Below are 15,772 nucleotides of genomic sequence, written 5' to 3'. Positions count from 1 at the left end.
TCATGTTTTGTGTTTTTCTTTCCTAAATGCATCACCTTGCATTTGTTTATGTTAAAGTTCATCTGCCACTTTGTCGCCCACGTTTCCAGCTGGATCAGATCTTTCTGGAGGTCCTCGCAGTCCCTTTGAGAGGCAACCGCCCGACATAGTTTTGTGTCATCTGCAAACTTTATTATATTGCATGTTGTTTCCTCTTCTAAGTCGTTAATAAAAATATTGAACAAGATAGGCCCAAGAACCGAGCCCTGGGGCACGCTGCTAGTCACTTCCTCCCAGTCCGAATAATGCTGATGAGTGGGGAAGGGGACAGAAGGTGGCATTGCCTGTAGAGTGGGTAAGAGATGCTCAATGAGACCCAGAAGGGACCTTTCTCAGTCATAATATTCCCCCTGCCCCCCCCCCCCAACAGTCTTGTCATTGCTAATATGGTTTTTCCAAGACTGTAAGGTTCCTCTTCTCGATCTCTAAAGCATGGATATATCAATACAAATTTTGAAATGACACCCTAATGATAATCTCACTTACCATAAATCCTTTCAATGTCCTGTAATATGGATCTAGTAAAAGGCTTGCTACTGAGCAAACCTGAGCTGTCCTATCCCATCCATCAGAGCAATGAACAAGAACACTTGTTGCTTCCTCTGCCACTGTCTATGAAAAATAAAAATTTAAAAAACATGTAAACAGCAGGAATTATCACAGGAATTTTGTTTTTGCTGAAGATACTTTATAATAGATCATAAGATTTCCTATTAACCACACAGAGGACAGAGAAGTGATAAGGCACAGTATGAATCATAAAGTCATACCAGAATTCAAGAGTGTGAATAGGAGCTAGCTTTGAATCCAAAGAGAAATAAAATTATAAGAATAAGAACATAAGAATAGCCATACTGGGTCCATCTAGCATAGTATCATGCTTCCAACAGTGACCAATCCAAGTCACAAGTACCTGGCAGAAACCCAAACAGTAACTATATCAAAAAGGAAATCTTAAATCTCTTGCATCAAATATTGAGTATATATAAGGTAACCTTTTTCCAATCAAACAATTGATATGAATTAATTATATATCTAATATCAAAAAATTCATATATATCTAAACAAATTTATAGTTTTTTCCATATCTAATATTATTAAACCCCTAACAATTATGGAGGAGATAATAGATCAATATTTCTTCATTAATTTAACTATGTATTTCCAATGAAACTTTTTTAAATAAAGAATCCATATCTGTGTCCCTGTCTATATTCTATTATATTAGTAAATTTCAGAAAGTCTGGGGACCGTTAACAGATTTTTGTAATGAATGATTAATTTTTCCCATGTTAAGGTATTTGATTAGGGGGGAAAAGGGTGGGTTTTACTTGTTGTTATTATATAATACATGAGTATTTCAATAATTTCACAGTAAGGATGATTTTATGATTTATTGAATAGGGAGGGAGGGGGGAGGGATTATTAGATTCAATAAGAATGATATAAATGTTAGATTTTTTTCATAATATTTAAAATATTATAGAATTTTAATTTGTAATGAAATGTTAAATTTGATGCTTATATGAGTTAATCAAGTGTGTATCTTTAAGTTTTATATGAGTTTATTTGCTACACTTATTGTAACATACGAAAATGAATAAAGAATTTAAAAAAAAAAGAAACCCAAACAGTAGCAACATTTATAGGGAGATGTTACATCATTTTATATAGAACTTTCCCCTTTGTTTTCCAAGATTTTTAGGCTAAGAGAAGCATGATTAATACAGAAAGTTTCCTCAGTTAAAAGCACAATCTTAAACTTTTTAAAGTTGAGTTGTGGTATGGAGAGTGGCAAATTATATTCCAAAGAGAACCAGTCATGCCCTCCGTAGTCCATAGTAATCTCCATAGTCCATAGTAATCTCACATAAGCTTAGTGCAACAACCTAAGAGCTTTGAAACTGTTCACATACTCAGTTTCAGGTAACTACATAGTTCTTTTTTCATCCTAAGTTTTTTACCAAAGGCTTAAACTTTATTTTGCAGTTAACATAGTTTATTAGTTTATTCAATATTCTATACTGTTCTCTCAGGAGAGCTCAGAATGGTTTACATGAGTTTATTCAAGTACTCAAGCATTTTTCCCTGTCTGTCCCGGTGGGCTCACAATCTATCTAGTTAATTGAGTGAACTAGACATCACTGGTTCAAAAGGCAGCTTTATGAGTGAGGTAAGATCAATATTAAGGTTCCACATCAAGGTGGCTTGACCTGAAGAAACCCTTTCATGAATCAAGGAACAGTTGGGCATTATGAAGCTGGTAGTCAGTTGTTTGGGCCAGTATAATGCTAAGAAAATCATTTTGCCAGGTCTCTTTTGAAACTTGGAAGGGAATTCGCTATGAGGGAAATGGGAGAAAAAGCAAAGAGAAGCAGCATGGTTGAGCTTATAGCCAGTTTATCCCTCTTCAAATGATCCAGGAATGGTAGAATTGAATTGTAAAGTGGCATTTATGCATTTTTGCTGTTGGTGAAATGGTGTGAAGTGTCTTATAAGCTTGAAAAGCTGTGCTGCAATTTAATAGTCCAGAAAATACTACCGGTAATAGGGATGGAGAACTACAAGTATCATCTACGTGGCTCAGGTCCCTAGGAGATAAGCTGCTTGAGTTTGAATGCAATTGGAAATGACAAATTCCAAAATTCTTGAAGCTTCCTGGCATAAACAAAGGGAGTCTGATCTTTCATGGCTTGTAAACAAAATCATACAAACAGTGAATCAAAAAAGGTTTACGTATACTTTGAAAACCAACACTATAAACTTGGGGGAAGGGGAAGAAAACATCTATCTATCAAGAGTGTATATCTTACAAGATCTTATATGCTGTGCATGCATTCTCAGCAACTCAAAAATGGACTAATATTCATTTATCCACACGTCCACAGCTGATATAACTTTTTATTCTAGATCAACTGAATACTTGCTTTTGAAAAAAAAATACTTGATAAAGGAGGGAAGGTAGGTTTATTCTCTTTATCATAAAATATAAATAAATTATCATAATAGTTGTTATATTGTGTGCAACTAACAAAATAAGGGGAGGGAAAGGGATTCATAATTGAATAATAGTTGATAAAATTATTAAATTTTATATGATGTCTAAAATTGTAGTAAGAATTATATAAGATATGTTGTATGTACAGTATGTTATGGAGATATCAAGTGTATACTTAAGGTAATTGTATGAATTTTTATGATACACTTATTGTTATATTAAAAAAAATTAATAAAAATAAAAATAAAAAAAAAGTATTAAAATTTAAAAAAAAAATAATTTTAACCCCCCTCCCAAAATTGTTTTAATGAGGTAAATGATTTATAATCCACGTTTGAAGTGTTGAAAATACAGATAATGCCAATTTGACAATAACAGTATCCTCAGCACATATGATACTCATATATATGTAATAGACAATTTTATTTGTTATACTGTTGGTTTTGAAAGTATAAAACATTTTGCAAATTCATTATTGTAGCATAGTAATTTTATTGAAAATAATCTGAATACATATCAAATTGATTCTAATATATCAAGCAAGTATGAGCAAAGTAACATTTTCTTCCTAGAAAAAACTCTAACCCTCCAACCCAAACCCTTGTTTCAGAGTAGCAGAACACCATCCCCAGAGCATAAGAATCAATACAAATTCAGATCATTCAAGAAAGTAGAGTGCATTCTTTGTTGTTAACATGTCAAAAAGGCCATTGTGAATACATTTTTTCTTGCTTGTTGCAGGTTTCCGGGTCTCGCTGCGTCTTTGTCAGGTAGAAACTGACATTTCAGCCATCATGTTGTGGCTTTCTTCAGGGTATGCTCTGAGGTCTGCAGTGTGACTTTGGAAATAGTGGATTCACTGACCTGATTGGGAACAGGGCAGTCCACCAATTTGAATTTTGGCAGGAAAGTCAGTTGCTCAGAAATTTGAGTTTTGTTGTGAAAGTCCAGAGACTTCTTTGAAGGTGTGAATAAACAGTGGATAAAGATAAGCCAGTTGATATAGCATATCTAGATTTTCATAAAGCTTTTGATAAAGTTCCTCATGAGAAGCTCCTGAGAAAATTAAAGCGTCATGGCAAAGTTCAGTTGTGGATTAGGAACTGGTTATCGGACAGAAAACAGAGGGTAGGATTAAATGGTCATTTAAAAGGTAGCCTGCTCAATTTTGCTTTAGAGGCCGAATCACCAGCAAACTGACAGATCCAAAGTGTCCTGCAAACAGCAACTGCATAAGCTGATACCTTGCCTAGAACCTTTATAAGGTTGTACAAGGCATCTGCTACATAATCCACTCCTTCCATCACGAGCTGGGGGTAGGCATCCTCCTCCGCTGCTGGTACCTGGCATAGCCTTGTGTGACAGGCACGTGCAGCAAACAAGGCTGCAGTTGCTATCTTGATACCCAAAGAAGTCACCTCAAAAAGTTTCTTTAACAACATGTCCACCCTGTGATCTTGAGAATTTTTAGGTGTCCTTCTTCACTAGATAGGGCTGTGCACTTGGTGACCTGGGTCACTGCGGAGTCCACCTTTGGCTGGTTAACCAACTGCTGAAATTCCAGAATCATCAGATAAAGTTTAGTGACTCTGAAAGAGCTCTCTGTGACCAGAGCTCTCTGTGATCAGAGCAGAAAAGGATGTCAGAGCATTAAAGCAGCTCATAACTGTATACTGAGAAGTGGAGGGCTGACCTTCCAATTTCAGTTCTTTCATGGTATCTTAAACAGCCAGCATATGGAAAGGTTGAGATTGAGACCAACTTAAACAGTCAGCATATGGAAAGGTCATCACCTGGATCAGGGCTCACATATATAAAATGGAACTTGCTATTGCAACACACAAAGGATACATGAATAAATTTAAAAAAATATGGGGACCATTAACCGATTTTTGTAATGAAGGATAATTTTTCCCATAAATAACACTGGAAACATCTAAAGACCGTTAACATGATTTCTCTTATGAATTTTTCCCATGATAAGATAATTGTAAAGAGGGAAATGGGGTGGGTTTTTCAATTTTGATTATCACATACTAAATTAATATTTAAAGAATATACAATAAAATTGATTTATGTATTATTGGTTGGGAAGGAGGGTGGGACAGGGGATTATTATATTAATGTTAAACTTGATATTAATATATGAGTTAGTCAAGTGTGTATTTAAGTTTCTATTGAGTTTATCTGTAACACTTGTTGTAACATAAAAAAATGAATAAAGATTTAAAACAAAAAAAAAAAAAAAGGGCTCCCTGAGGCATTCTACTTAAGTGCTCCACAAATGGAATCAGTGTCATCCAGGGTGGAAAAGTGTCTGGTAACAAAAGAAGCATGGTGTTGGTGTATCAACTACGGTGATCTGGGTCCACAGGAACCTGGGGACCTGAGCAGTGACCTTCGCTAAGAAAGACATGGTCTGGAGCCTTCTGGCATGCCCACCAACTGCCCCACGTGAGCCGGGTCTGTAAGATAGGCTCTCCACATGAGCTGGACAAATTCAGAGGAAAATCCACATACAGGGGCCATAGTTGACCCCTGGTGGACCCCAGACTAAGCTTTTGAGGGGTCTCTGGACTCTGTGCATTTGCGCTTTGCACCATCTCCAAAAACATGTACCAGGTGAGATTTTCTGCCCAATTCTCAGATCCACATCAGTTTCCCATCCCCTAGAGGACCCAGAAGGGGCGAAGCCCAAAGTGTCCACCCCCTCCTCTTGCATGCTGTGGCACATAGTATATGGATGCTCCTCTGCTGGCAATTCAGTGCAATCAGCACAAAAATTCAACAGATCAGATACTAAGTCCATCCCTGTTGATCTTTTACAAAATCAAGGGGTTTTGAGGCAGAAAAAAAGAATTTGAAGAAAAGATCAATTAAAATCCAAGATGGTCACTGCCAGAAAAATTGCACCAGAAACAGCCCACGGAAACAATGAAAAAATTAAAAAATTAAAAATGCTGAAATAGGGGATTTGGAGGTGGGAGACCTGAACCCTACCCCTAGAAACCCCCCAAAATTACTTTTTCAGACCCTCCCCCAAATTTCCTCAAAAGAAATAAGGGGGCTGTACACACAGTCTGTTCTTTCTCTGCCTCAGAATTTCACCACACAGTCCAAGCTTCAAGATCTTTGGGTTGCCAGTCAGACAAACCCTGACCGAAACCTCCACCCCTTGGAACTTCGAGACATGAATGAAGCAGGAAAATGCAGCCTGTGCCCTGATACCCCAAGGGCTCTTACTCAAGATACATTCAGCATGCGCTTAAGCCTTTAAAAAGTTCAGAAGTCAAGCTTGCTCCCAGGAGAACAACGCAAGCTCTGAGATGGCACACAGCAGGACGGCTCCACAGGTCCACCCAAAGCTTGCCCTGTGAAGCTGCAGTCTAGCTCCATAGAAACTGCTTCCCTTTCCAGCCAGAGAACCCCTGAATAAGGGGTCTCAGGGCACTGAAGCCCTGTGAAGATTAATTCATCTGAATCCTGGACCTCTCAAGCTTGGTATACTTTAAATTGAGTGAAATACCTTAATCCTCACATACTATCATATGGAAACAAAGTTGCCAGGCATTTATTGTCAAATGTCCTCTTTGGAAGATAAGGTTCCTGTTTTTTAACCCATAGTTAGATAAACCACAGGTCTCCAAATACATGTACATGAATTGACAGATAAGAATAGGGGACTGCATGATAGCTAGTCATGGCCATTAAGAGGGTGTTACACTTGGATTAATGCTGCTTACCTTTGCAATAAAGATGCCTGCATCCATGATGGCTTTAATGTGCTTCAGCCAACCTGAGTTTCCTAATCCCCATAGAAAGTCACCCACTGAAGGAGATCTCAGCTCGCAAACTGGAAAAGATGGCATCATTAAGATTACTAAGCAAGAATGTTGTTTCTAATCATTAACAAAACAGCTCACATCCGATATGCTACTAATATACAGCTGTGTTGCTAGTTAAGGGTGAATCATATACTCATAGTTAGTCTAGACAAGGGGTGTCTAAGTCCCTCCTTGAGAGCCACAATCCAGTTGGGTTTTCAGGATTTCCCCAATGAATACGCATGAGATCTATTAGCATACAATGAAAGTAGTGCATGCAAATAGATCCCATGCATATTCATTGGGGAAATCCTGAAAACCCAACTGGATTGCGGCCCTCGAGGAGGAACTTTGACAGCCCTGGTTATAGTTTCTATAACCTCCAGCTGCACTAAAAAGGCATGGCTGGGGGCCAAACAAAGGTATTCCTTCTTTTCCAACTATATAAGGGAAGATTAGGTTCTTACCTCAATAATTTTCTAGTAGAAAAGTATACAAGTCTTGAATCAGTGGGTTATTCACCTCTAATCGCAAGTTTTGTAGAAGGCGTCATCTGCCTTTTTGATTCCACCTTCTCTAGCCCTACTCTGTGTTCTGTGCTCCTTAGTTCATATCAAAGCAGTTGACAGGAGAAAGAAAGAGGGATACCTATGTAGGATCCCTACGAGGGTCTGCCAAAGGATAGGATCACTAGGGTATAGACTTGAAAGAGCGGGTCAGTAGAATGGCACTCTTACAATTCTACTTAAATGGGACATTAGACTTAAAAGGGAGGGTCGATGGTGTGGGCAGACTTGATGGGCTGTAGCCCTTATCTGCCGTCATCTTTCTATGTTTCTATGTTTCTATGAGGGGCATGGGGAACTCCCAGATCAAGCCATAAGAGCATAAGAATTTCCATACTGGGACAGACTGAAGGTCCATCAAGCCCAGTATCCCGTATCCAACAGTGGCCAACCCAGGTCCCAAGTATCTAGCCAAGTCTATTCTGTCATTAAACAAAAATATGATTAAAGAAAAATGGTGCCAAGAGGAACATGAAAACAAGGTGGAACTCAACAAGCCACCTACCTACTTATATAGTTCCCTCAGTTTCCCATTTGCTAAAACCTTCTTTTTTTTCTTTTTCTTTTTAAATATACACAGTAGAGAGCTATCTACAAACCTTGCCTCTCAAGGAGGATATCTCTGGACATGGAGTAGACCTTCCGGGTATTCATCACTCTTCAGGCCTGAATGAAGGGAGAAGGTCAAGCATCTAGAAAAGACCCACATGTTTGAGACAGAAAGCAGGCTATATTGAAATCTGACAGGGTAGGCCTTCAAGACTCATATGCCCTTCTACTAGAAAGAAGATTATTGAGGTAAGAATCTAATCTTCCCTTCTAGTGCAAAAGCAGTCCCCCGAGTTTAGGGTAGAGCAGATGAGCGTTCCAGCTTTCTACCACTCTCTGGGTGAAGAACTTCCTTACGTTTGTAAAGGGGATAGATTCCGTACAAACATAAAGAAGTTCTTCTTCACCCAGAGAGTGGTAGAAAGCTGGAACGCTCTTCCAGAGGCTGTTATAGGGGAAAACACCCTCCAAGGATTCAAGACAAAGTTAAACAAGTTTCTGCTGAACAAGAACGTGCGATGGTAGGGCTAGTCTCAGTTAGGGTGCTGGTCTTAGACCAGAGGGCCGCCGCGTGAGCGGACTGCTGGGCATGATGAACCACTGGTCTGACTCAGCAGTGGCAATTCTTATGTTCTTATGTTGCTAGCACCGAGAACCCAAAAACAGCTGCCACATTCATCCTGTAGAATTTTGTGAAAGTATGAAAGATGGACCATGTTGCCACCCTACAAATCTCCTCAGGTGGTACTACCCAAAGCTCTGCCTATGAAAACTGGTGGTTGCTTACTACATCCTATATATAGTAAAGAAATAGCCTTATGAATCCATCTTGAAATGAAAGCCTTAGAAGTCAACTTCCTCAAACGGTTAGGATTCATTAGTACAAAGAGATAATTGGAGCCAAAAATCCCTTGTCACCTCAAAATAATTAAGAAGTCTTTTAATACCTAACAACTCCAAAGCTTTGCCCTTTTTCTTCAAATTTGATTTACATGGAAGGCTGAGACCAGTTTTGGCAGAAAGGAAGATACTGTGCACTTTGCATGACAGAGCCTGCAGCTCCAAGACACTTCTGAGGCAAGAGCTATGAGAAAAAACATCTTGATGGTACACTCCATCAGCAATGCCCTTTGCAGGGCCCATAAGGAGCCTTGCTCAGAGAATGCAGAACAATGTTAATATTTCAAGACATGAATGGATGTCACACAAGAGGATGCAGCTGCGTCGTTCCCTTCAAAAATCTGACTACATCAAGATATGAATCCAAATAAACTTTCTCCACTCAAGCCTTAAAGCAGGAGAGGCCTGACACCTGTAACGCGACAGAGTGAATTCACAGGCGGACTATGCCAAAGCAGCCTGTTTAGAGTGCTGCTGGCCCGACGCTGCTTAGGGAGGTATGTAGGGCTCACTCGTGGTCGGCAGGGTTCGGATGGAGGAAAGGATGGGGTTTCACCTGCAGGGGCTCAGGTGGGTGTGCGCTCAAGGGTCCTACTGCACGAGGGATGGGAGGGAGGGAAGAATAGAAGCAAAGGGTCCTGCTGCACAAGGGAAGGACAGAAGCTGGACAAGTGTCCTGCTGCACAAGGGAAAGGAGGGAGGGGAGGAAAGATGCTGCACATGTGGGGGAGAAAAAGGAAAGAGGAACAATTGGGGTGAAGGAGAGGAAGGGAGAGATGATCATGTACATACCCCGAAAATAAGACCTAGTACATTTTTTGGGCCTAAAATTAATATAAGACACTGTCTTATTTTCAGGGAAACACGGTACAGTATCTGTCCAAGCCTAACTCTTCTGCTGGAACTGGCTGTATGGCTTGAATATCGAAGAGCCACTTCACAGTCACTGAGACCCTGATTGCTTTCTTTCCCCCGAGCATCCGCCTGGAAAATCCACAAATAAATCCAGCAGAGGGTGAAAGTGAGCCTACAACTTCCCTCCTATCTGCATGAGTTTGATTACTAGCCTAGTGTCATTGTGATATCTTGGAGGCTGCTGTGGTACATAAATCTGAGGACTGAGCTCAACTGGAGCCTCTAAACCTCTGTATAGATCCCTAAAATGAGCTTTGAGCAGAGGGCCCTGCTGAGTTCTGATGAGACCGTTGAGAACCATGAAAAAAATCATTACCAGCCCCCTCCCCCCCGAGGCATGTGATTTACTGTCTGTCAAAGATTTAGGGTGATAATCTGCCATAACAGCTATAAGATAACCAAAACCTTTTGCCATAGAGCATGTAGCTCTTGAAAGGTAGCCTAGCATTAGCAGCAGAATCACCTCCCCGCTGCCTGATACAGAGCATTCTACAGGTGGAGATAGAATAAGCAGAGACTTTTCTCGTGACCATGAACATACCCTAGAGAGCATCCCCTGCATGAACCACCCCTTTCAGTCCAAATCCGGCAGATTGAAATCACCCAGCAACAGCACCTCTCCTTTCTTTCTCAACTTTTGGATATCTGCAACAAGATCTTTATCAATTTGCTGCAACTGAGTCAGAGGTCTGTAGACCAGTAGTTCCCAACCCTGTCCTGGAGAACCACCAGTCAGTCAGGTTTTCAGGATAGCCCTAATTAATATGCATGGAGCAGATTTGCACACCGGTCACCTCCATTATATGCAAATCTCTCTCAAGCATATTCATTAGGGTTATCCCAAAAACCCAAATGGCTGGTGGTCCTCCAGGACAGGGTTGGGAACCACTGCTGTAGACAACACCCACATAAATAGAAGTTCCATCTTCTCTTTTCAAAGCGATCCATATCGCTTCTTCCTTTCCCCAGGCCCCCTGCATTTCAGTCACTTGGATGTTGGTCATTACATAGAGAGCTACTTCTTCACCTTTTCGACCAACTTTGTCCTTCCTAAAAAGATTACAACCCGGCATGTTTACGTACGTCCCATCCCTGGTAATCACTGAACCATGTCTCTGTGATAACAACAATATCCAAGTTTGTCTCTAACATCAGGTTTGCATATCCTGATTTTTGTTGATTAGAATATGTGTGTTTGTGGTCATTGATTTGTAGCTACAATTCTGTGACAATTTCATTTTTTGTATAGCTTTTAGTTCCATCTCATTTTCTGTTGCATTGCTATGAAGTAAATTGCCAATATTGTTGTTTTCATTGCTATCTTTACTACCATAACATCTTGTCTTTTGCTGGGGGTGGCTACTGGTAGTGCCCTGCATACATATGCCATCCCATACCTTCTAGTTTAAATGCCTAGAAGCATATTTCCTGAGTTTCTCAGCTAGGATTGTTTTTCTTGCCATCGTAAGGTGCATCCTAGGAAAAAGAATCCTAGCTGAGAAATTTTAGCTTGTTTAACTTTCTAGGTGGTGCCTTGTATTGTAAACTGCAGTCTAACTAAACAACCATTTATGGCGCACCACATGAACTGAGCACGCACAGGGGCTGCCAGTTCTGCAGCTGGAATTGCACTGTCAACTGCAGTATTCAGATAGCCCAAAGGGACTCTAGACGAGGAGAACTTCAGCTGGCGGGGCTTGGGGGATCCCCATCAACCAAGGTATTAATTTTTATTGTGCAGCAGGAGGGAGGATATGCACAGGCCCACCCAGAAATTCACTTCTGGCTATGCAATTAGGTGGTATAATTTATTTTAATGCCAGACAATGCATGAAGGATGGAGGGGTAGATAGAAACGAGTCAAACTCTGTACTCTGGCTATACCATTCTTTGTGATTTTAACAAGTCTTCATCTATTATACTAACTAGGATGTACTAATAGACTCCAAAAGTCTTTCAAATGAATTATGAGATCTAATTATTATTTAAGTGAAGTTGAAACCTATTGTTTTAACATCATAGTACATTTTGGGGGTGGGGAAGAAGGGAACAATGAAACAAAGATTTTACCTTCTAGCATTTTTTGAAGACTGTTTCTCATAACATGGATGTTTTCAATACCTATAAATTGAAATTTAATGTTGGAGTAATTATCTTCATTCTCATAGCCTTTCCCTGCTGCTCTGTTTGCCATAGCATTGAGCTGCAAATGTAAAGCAGAGTAACTATCAGGAAAAGTATTAAATACAATTCTGAAATTAATTTCAGTCACACAAAATTGTTAAAATACATAAAATTCAGTATGCCATATATATAAAATGGAGCGTACATTTGCAACACAAAAAGGGTATATAGATAAGTTTAAGAAGATTTGGGAACCATTAACAGACTTTTGCAATGAATGATATAATTTTCCCATAATAAGATATTTGATAAGGGGGTGGTGGGTGGGTTTATTTTATTCATCATAAAATATAAATAATTTAACATTATATTTTGTTTTATTGTATGCATTTCCCAAAGTAAGGGGAGGGAGGGGGATTATAATTGAGTAATAGTTGACATACTTATTAATTATTAAGTATTATATGCTGTTTAAAAATTATAGTAAAAGAGTATATAATGAAATGTTATATTTACAGTAAGGTATGAAAGAATGTCAAGTGTATACTTAATGAATTTGTATGAATTTAGATTGAATAAAAAACTTAAAACAAACAAAAAAAAAAAATACATATCAATATTCCCCAGCAGGCCACAGTAGATTTGCTCCGGGACCTGCTGGGGACTACTGGAATGCCCCCGATAAATCACAGCTGGTCAGTACAGTAGCCTCCTTTAGTTGGTGATATGCTGCAATTATTTTCAATCTGAAGATTTATTTTTTCTTTAGACCAAGGATGTGCCATGGGAGCCACGGTAGCTCCATCCATAGCCTGTCTGTACATGACATGCTATGAGGAATTTTGTGTGTACAGATCTAGTTATTTCAAGCAGATCCGGGTATGTAAGCGTTATATTGATGATGTTTTTTTCATATAGAGTGGTAATCTGGAACTCCTTAAGGAATTTATGTTGGAATTGAATAGGTTTGATTCTAATATTAAATTTACTCATCATATCAGAAGTTCAAGTATACCTTTTTAAGATATCACTATACATAAATCTCAGGGAGGATTCCAGATCACTCTTTATCGAAAACAGTCTGACAGGAATACAGTCCTGCATTACCAAAGTTTCCACCCCCGGACTTTGAGGAATAGCATTCCAGTTGAACAGTTCTTAAGGCTGAGGAAAATTTGCTCCAGTGAAACTGATTTTCATGAGCAGGCGCATATTATGTATAACAAATTTATCCAAAGGGGATATCCGGCAGGCATGGTCCACAGAGCACTTTACCTTTTTCTCAACACAGTCATAAAGTTGTGGATATCATCAAAAGACACTGGTCACTACTGCAGATCCATCCTAATTTGAAAGATTTGCCCAAATTTGCATATTCCCGAGGCTGCAATTTGGGGGAAATTATTAGACATCGATGGGTGTTTGAGTCCTCTCATAATAAACAGAGACTGGAAAACAGCTAACGTCGTTCCACTGCACAAAAAGGGTTGCAGGGCAGAGGCTGCAAACTACAGACCAGTGAGTCTCACATCAATAGTATGCAAACTCATGGAAACACTAATCAAATGTAAATTAGACGCAATCTTGGATGAGGAGAATCTACGGGATCCCAGTTAACACGGATTCACCAAGGGTAGGTCCTGCCAATCCAATCTCATCAGCTTCTTTGACTGGGTAACAAAACAGTTAGACTTGGGAGAATCCGTGGACGTTGTATACCTAGACTTCAGCAAAGCTTTTGATAGTGTCCCGCATCGCAGGCTGTTGAGCAAGATGAAATCAATGGGGCTGGGAGAAACACTAACTACATGGGTCAATGATTGGCTGAGTGGCAGACTTCAGAGGGTGGTAGTTAACGGTACCCTCTCTAAAACATCTGAGATGACCAGTGGAGTACCGTAGGGCTCAGTCTTGGGCCCGTTCCTTTTCAACATATTCATAGGTGACCTAACTCAGGGGCTTCAAGGTAAGGTAACGTTATTCGTGGACGACGCCAAACTATGCAATATAGTGAGAGATGGCAATTCCCCTAATAGTATGACACAGGACCTACATTTGTTGAAGCTTTGGTCCTCGACCTGGCAGCTGGGCTTCAACGCTAAGAAATGCAAGATCATGCACCTCGGCAGCAGAAATCCGTGCAGAACTTACACCTTGAATGTGAGACCTTAGCTAGAACTTCAACAGAATGAGACTTGGGAGTGATCATCAGCGCAGACATGAAAACTGCTGATCATGTGAAGAAGGCTTCATCTAAGACAAGACAGTTGTTAGGTTGCATCCGCAGGAGTTTCGTCAGCTGGAAGCCTGAAGTCATAATGCCATTATACAGAACCATGGTGAGGCCTCATTTGGAATACTGTGTGCAATTCTGGAGGCCACACTACTGAAAAGATGTGCTGAGAGTAGAGTCGGTGCAACTGATGGCCACCAGGATGGTCTCGGGGCTCAAGGATCTATCGTACAAGGAAAGCTGAAAAATTTGCAGCTGTACTCACTCGAGGAACGTAGGGAGAGAGGAGACATGATCGAGACGTTTAAGTATATTACCGGCCGTATCGAGATGGAAGAAGAGATTCTCTTTCTCAAAGGACCCTCAGCCACAAGAAGGCATCCGCTCAAACTCAGGGGCGGGAAATTTCATGGCGACACCAGGAAATATTTCTTCACCAAGAGAGTGGTTGATCCTTGGAACGAGCTCCCGGTGCAGGTGATCGAGGCAAACAGCGTGCAAGAATTTAAGAGCAAATGGGATGCCCATGTGGGATCCCTTAGAGGTTTAAGCCAAGGGAACCTGTCACCAGGAGTGGGATCCCTAGGATTGTAGACTTGGGGGTGGGTCAGTAGAGTGGGCAGACCTGATGGGCTATGGCCCTTATCTGCCGTCATCTTCTATGTTTTTATGATACTCTCCCTATTCCTAATGCTCTGGGCAAGTCTTACATATTAAGGACTGATACTGTGTGTTCATCTGAAGCAGTTGTATACTGTGTCATTCGTCCCTGGAGGAAATACTATGTTGGGCAGACTAAGTGGTCTGTCAAGAAACGCATAGTGGAACATCTCAGTAACATCCGCTGTGGTAGAATTTCGGCCCCTCTGGTGTCTCATTAGCAGGAATTGCACCATCAGCTAGAAGATCTACACAGGGTGATGTGTCCCAGTATTTATTAATACGTGAACATAGATTTATTTTCAGCTGGCAAACTTTAGCACCCATGGGATTAAATTCCAAGCTGAATTGGTTCCAATTGTGAGCGGTATAATGGTAGGAGTGATTTGATTGGCTTTTCATCGTTCTCTGCTATCCTAGTGACGTCGGTCCCCTGGGGGATTTAAAAGTTGATTGCACCTGCTCAGAGTGTGTTTCAGCTGCGAGATATCAGTGCTGGCATGGTTGCCTCGCCGTGTCTAAAATAAAATATTGCTTTAAGTATTAGAGAAATTTATCGTTAGGCATTTTAAGTTTTATCAAGTGATTTGTTTGCCGAAATCTCATTCCAGATAAATTTATATTTTTGTAGTTGCCCCGCCTGAAGAAGAATTATTAGGCAAGTCTTTTGACCACCCCACCGGCTTTACCACTACAGCCGGTGACCTCTGCCACCCTCGGATATGTCGCACAACCACTTGGCGGAGGTTCACAGTCCGGCTCCGATCCCAGTTGCACCTCCACGGAACCGCTCAGCCTGCGCTACACCCACTAGCGGTCGAACCTGGGATGAGTTATCTCCCAATCATGGAGCCGCAATCTGTCCTGCAGGTTGTTCAGGAGGCTTTCTGCTTCACAGGGAACCCCCCCCCCCAAAGCAGACGTTCTGAAACCATCTGCAATCTCCTGCCACAAGGATGTCCCC

At 40.5% G+C, this 15,772-nt stretch overlaps 1 protein-coding gene across 2 annotated transcripts in view; it reads right to left on the bottom strand.

The window, feature by feature from the left end:
• MTMR7 (myotubularin related protein 7) overlaps positions 1 to 15,772 on the bottom strand; it is a 193,068-nt gene that overhangs the window by 99,994 nt on the left and 77,302 nt on the right. For both annotated transcript variants that reach the window (XM_033944229.1, XM_033944219.1), the window contains exons 7-9: positions 11,862 to 11,994; positions 6,781 to 6,890; positions 526 to 651 (exon numbers count right to left, since the gene is read on the bottom strand). In XM_033944229.1, coding sequence (XP_033800120.1) covers positions 526 to 651; positions 6,781 to 6,890; positions 11,862 to 11,994 — 369 coding nt within the window. The remainder of the gene's footprint in view (positions 1 to 525; positions 652 to 6,780; positions 6,891 to 11,861; positions 11,995 to 15,772) is intronic.

This window comes from Geotrypetes seraphini, chromosome 1, assembly GCF_902459505.1.
Source record: "Geotrypetes seraphini chromosome 1, aGeoSer1.1, whole genome shotgun sequence".
NCBI lineage: Eukaryota > Metazoa > Chordata > Amphibia > Gymnophiona > Dermophiidae > Geotrypetes > Geotrypetes seraphini.
Note: the sequence above shows the minus strand (reverse complement) of the source record. Positions and strands in the feature narration are given on the sequence as shown.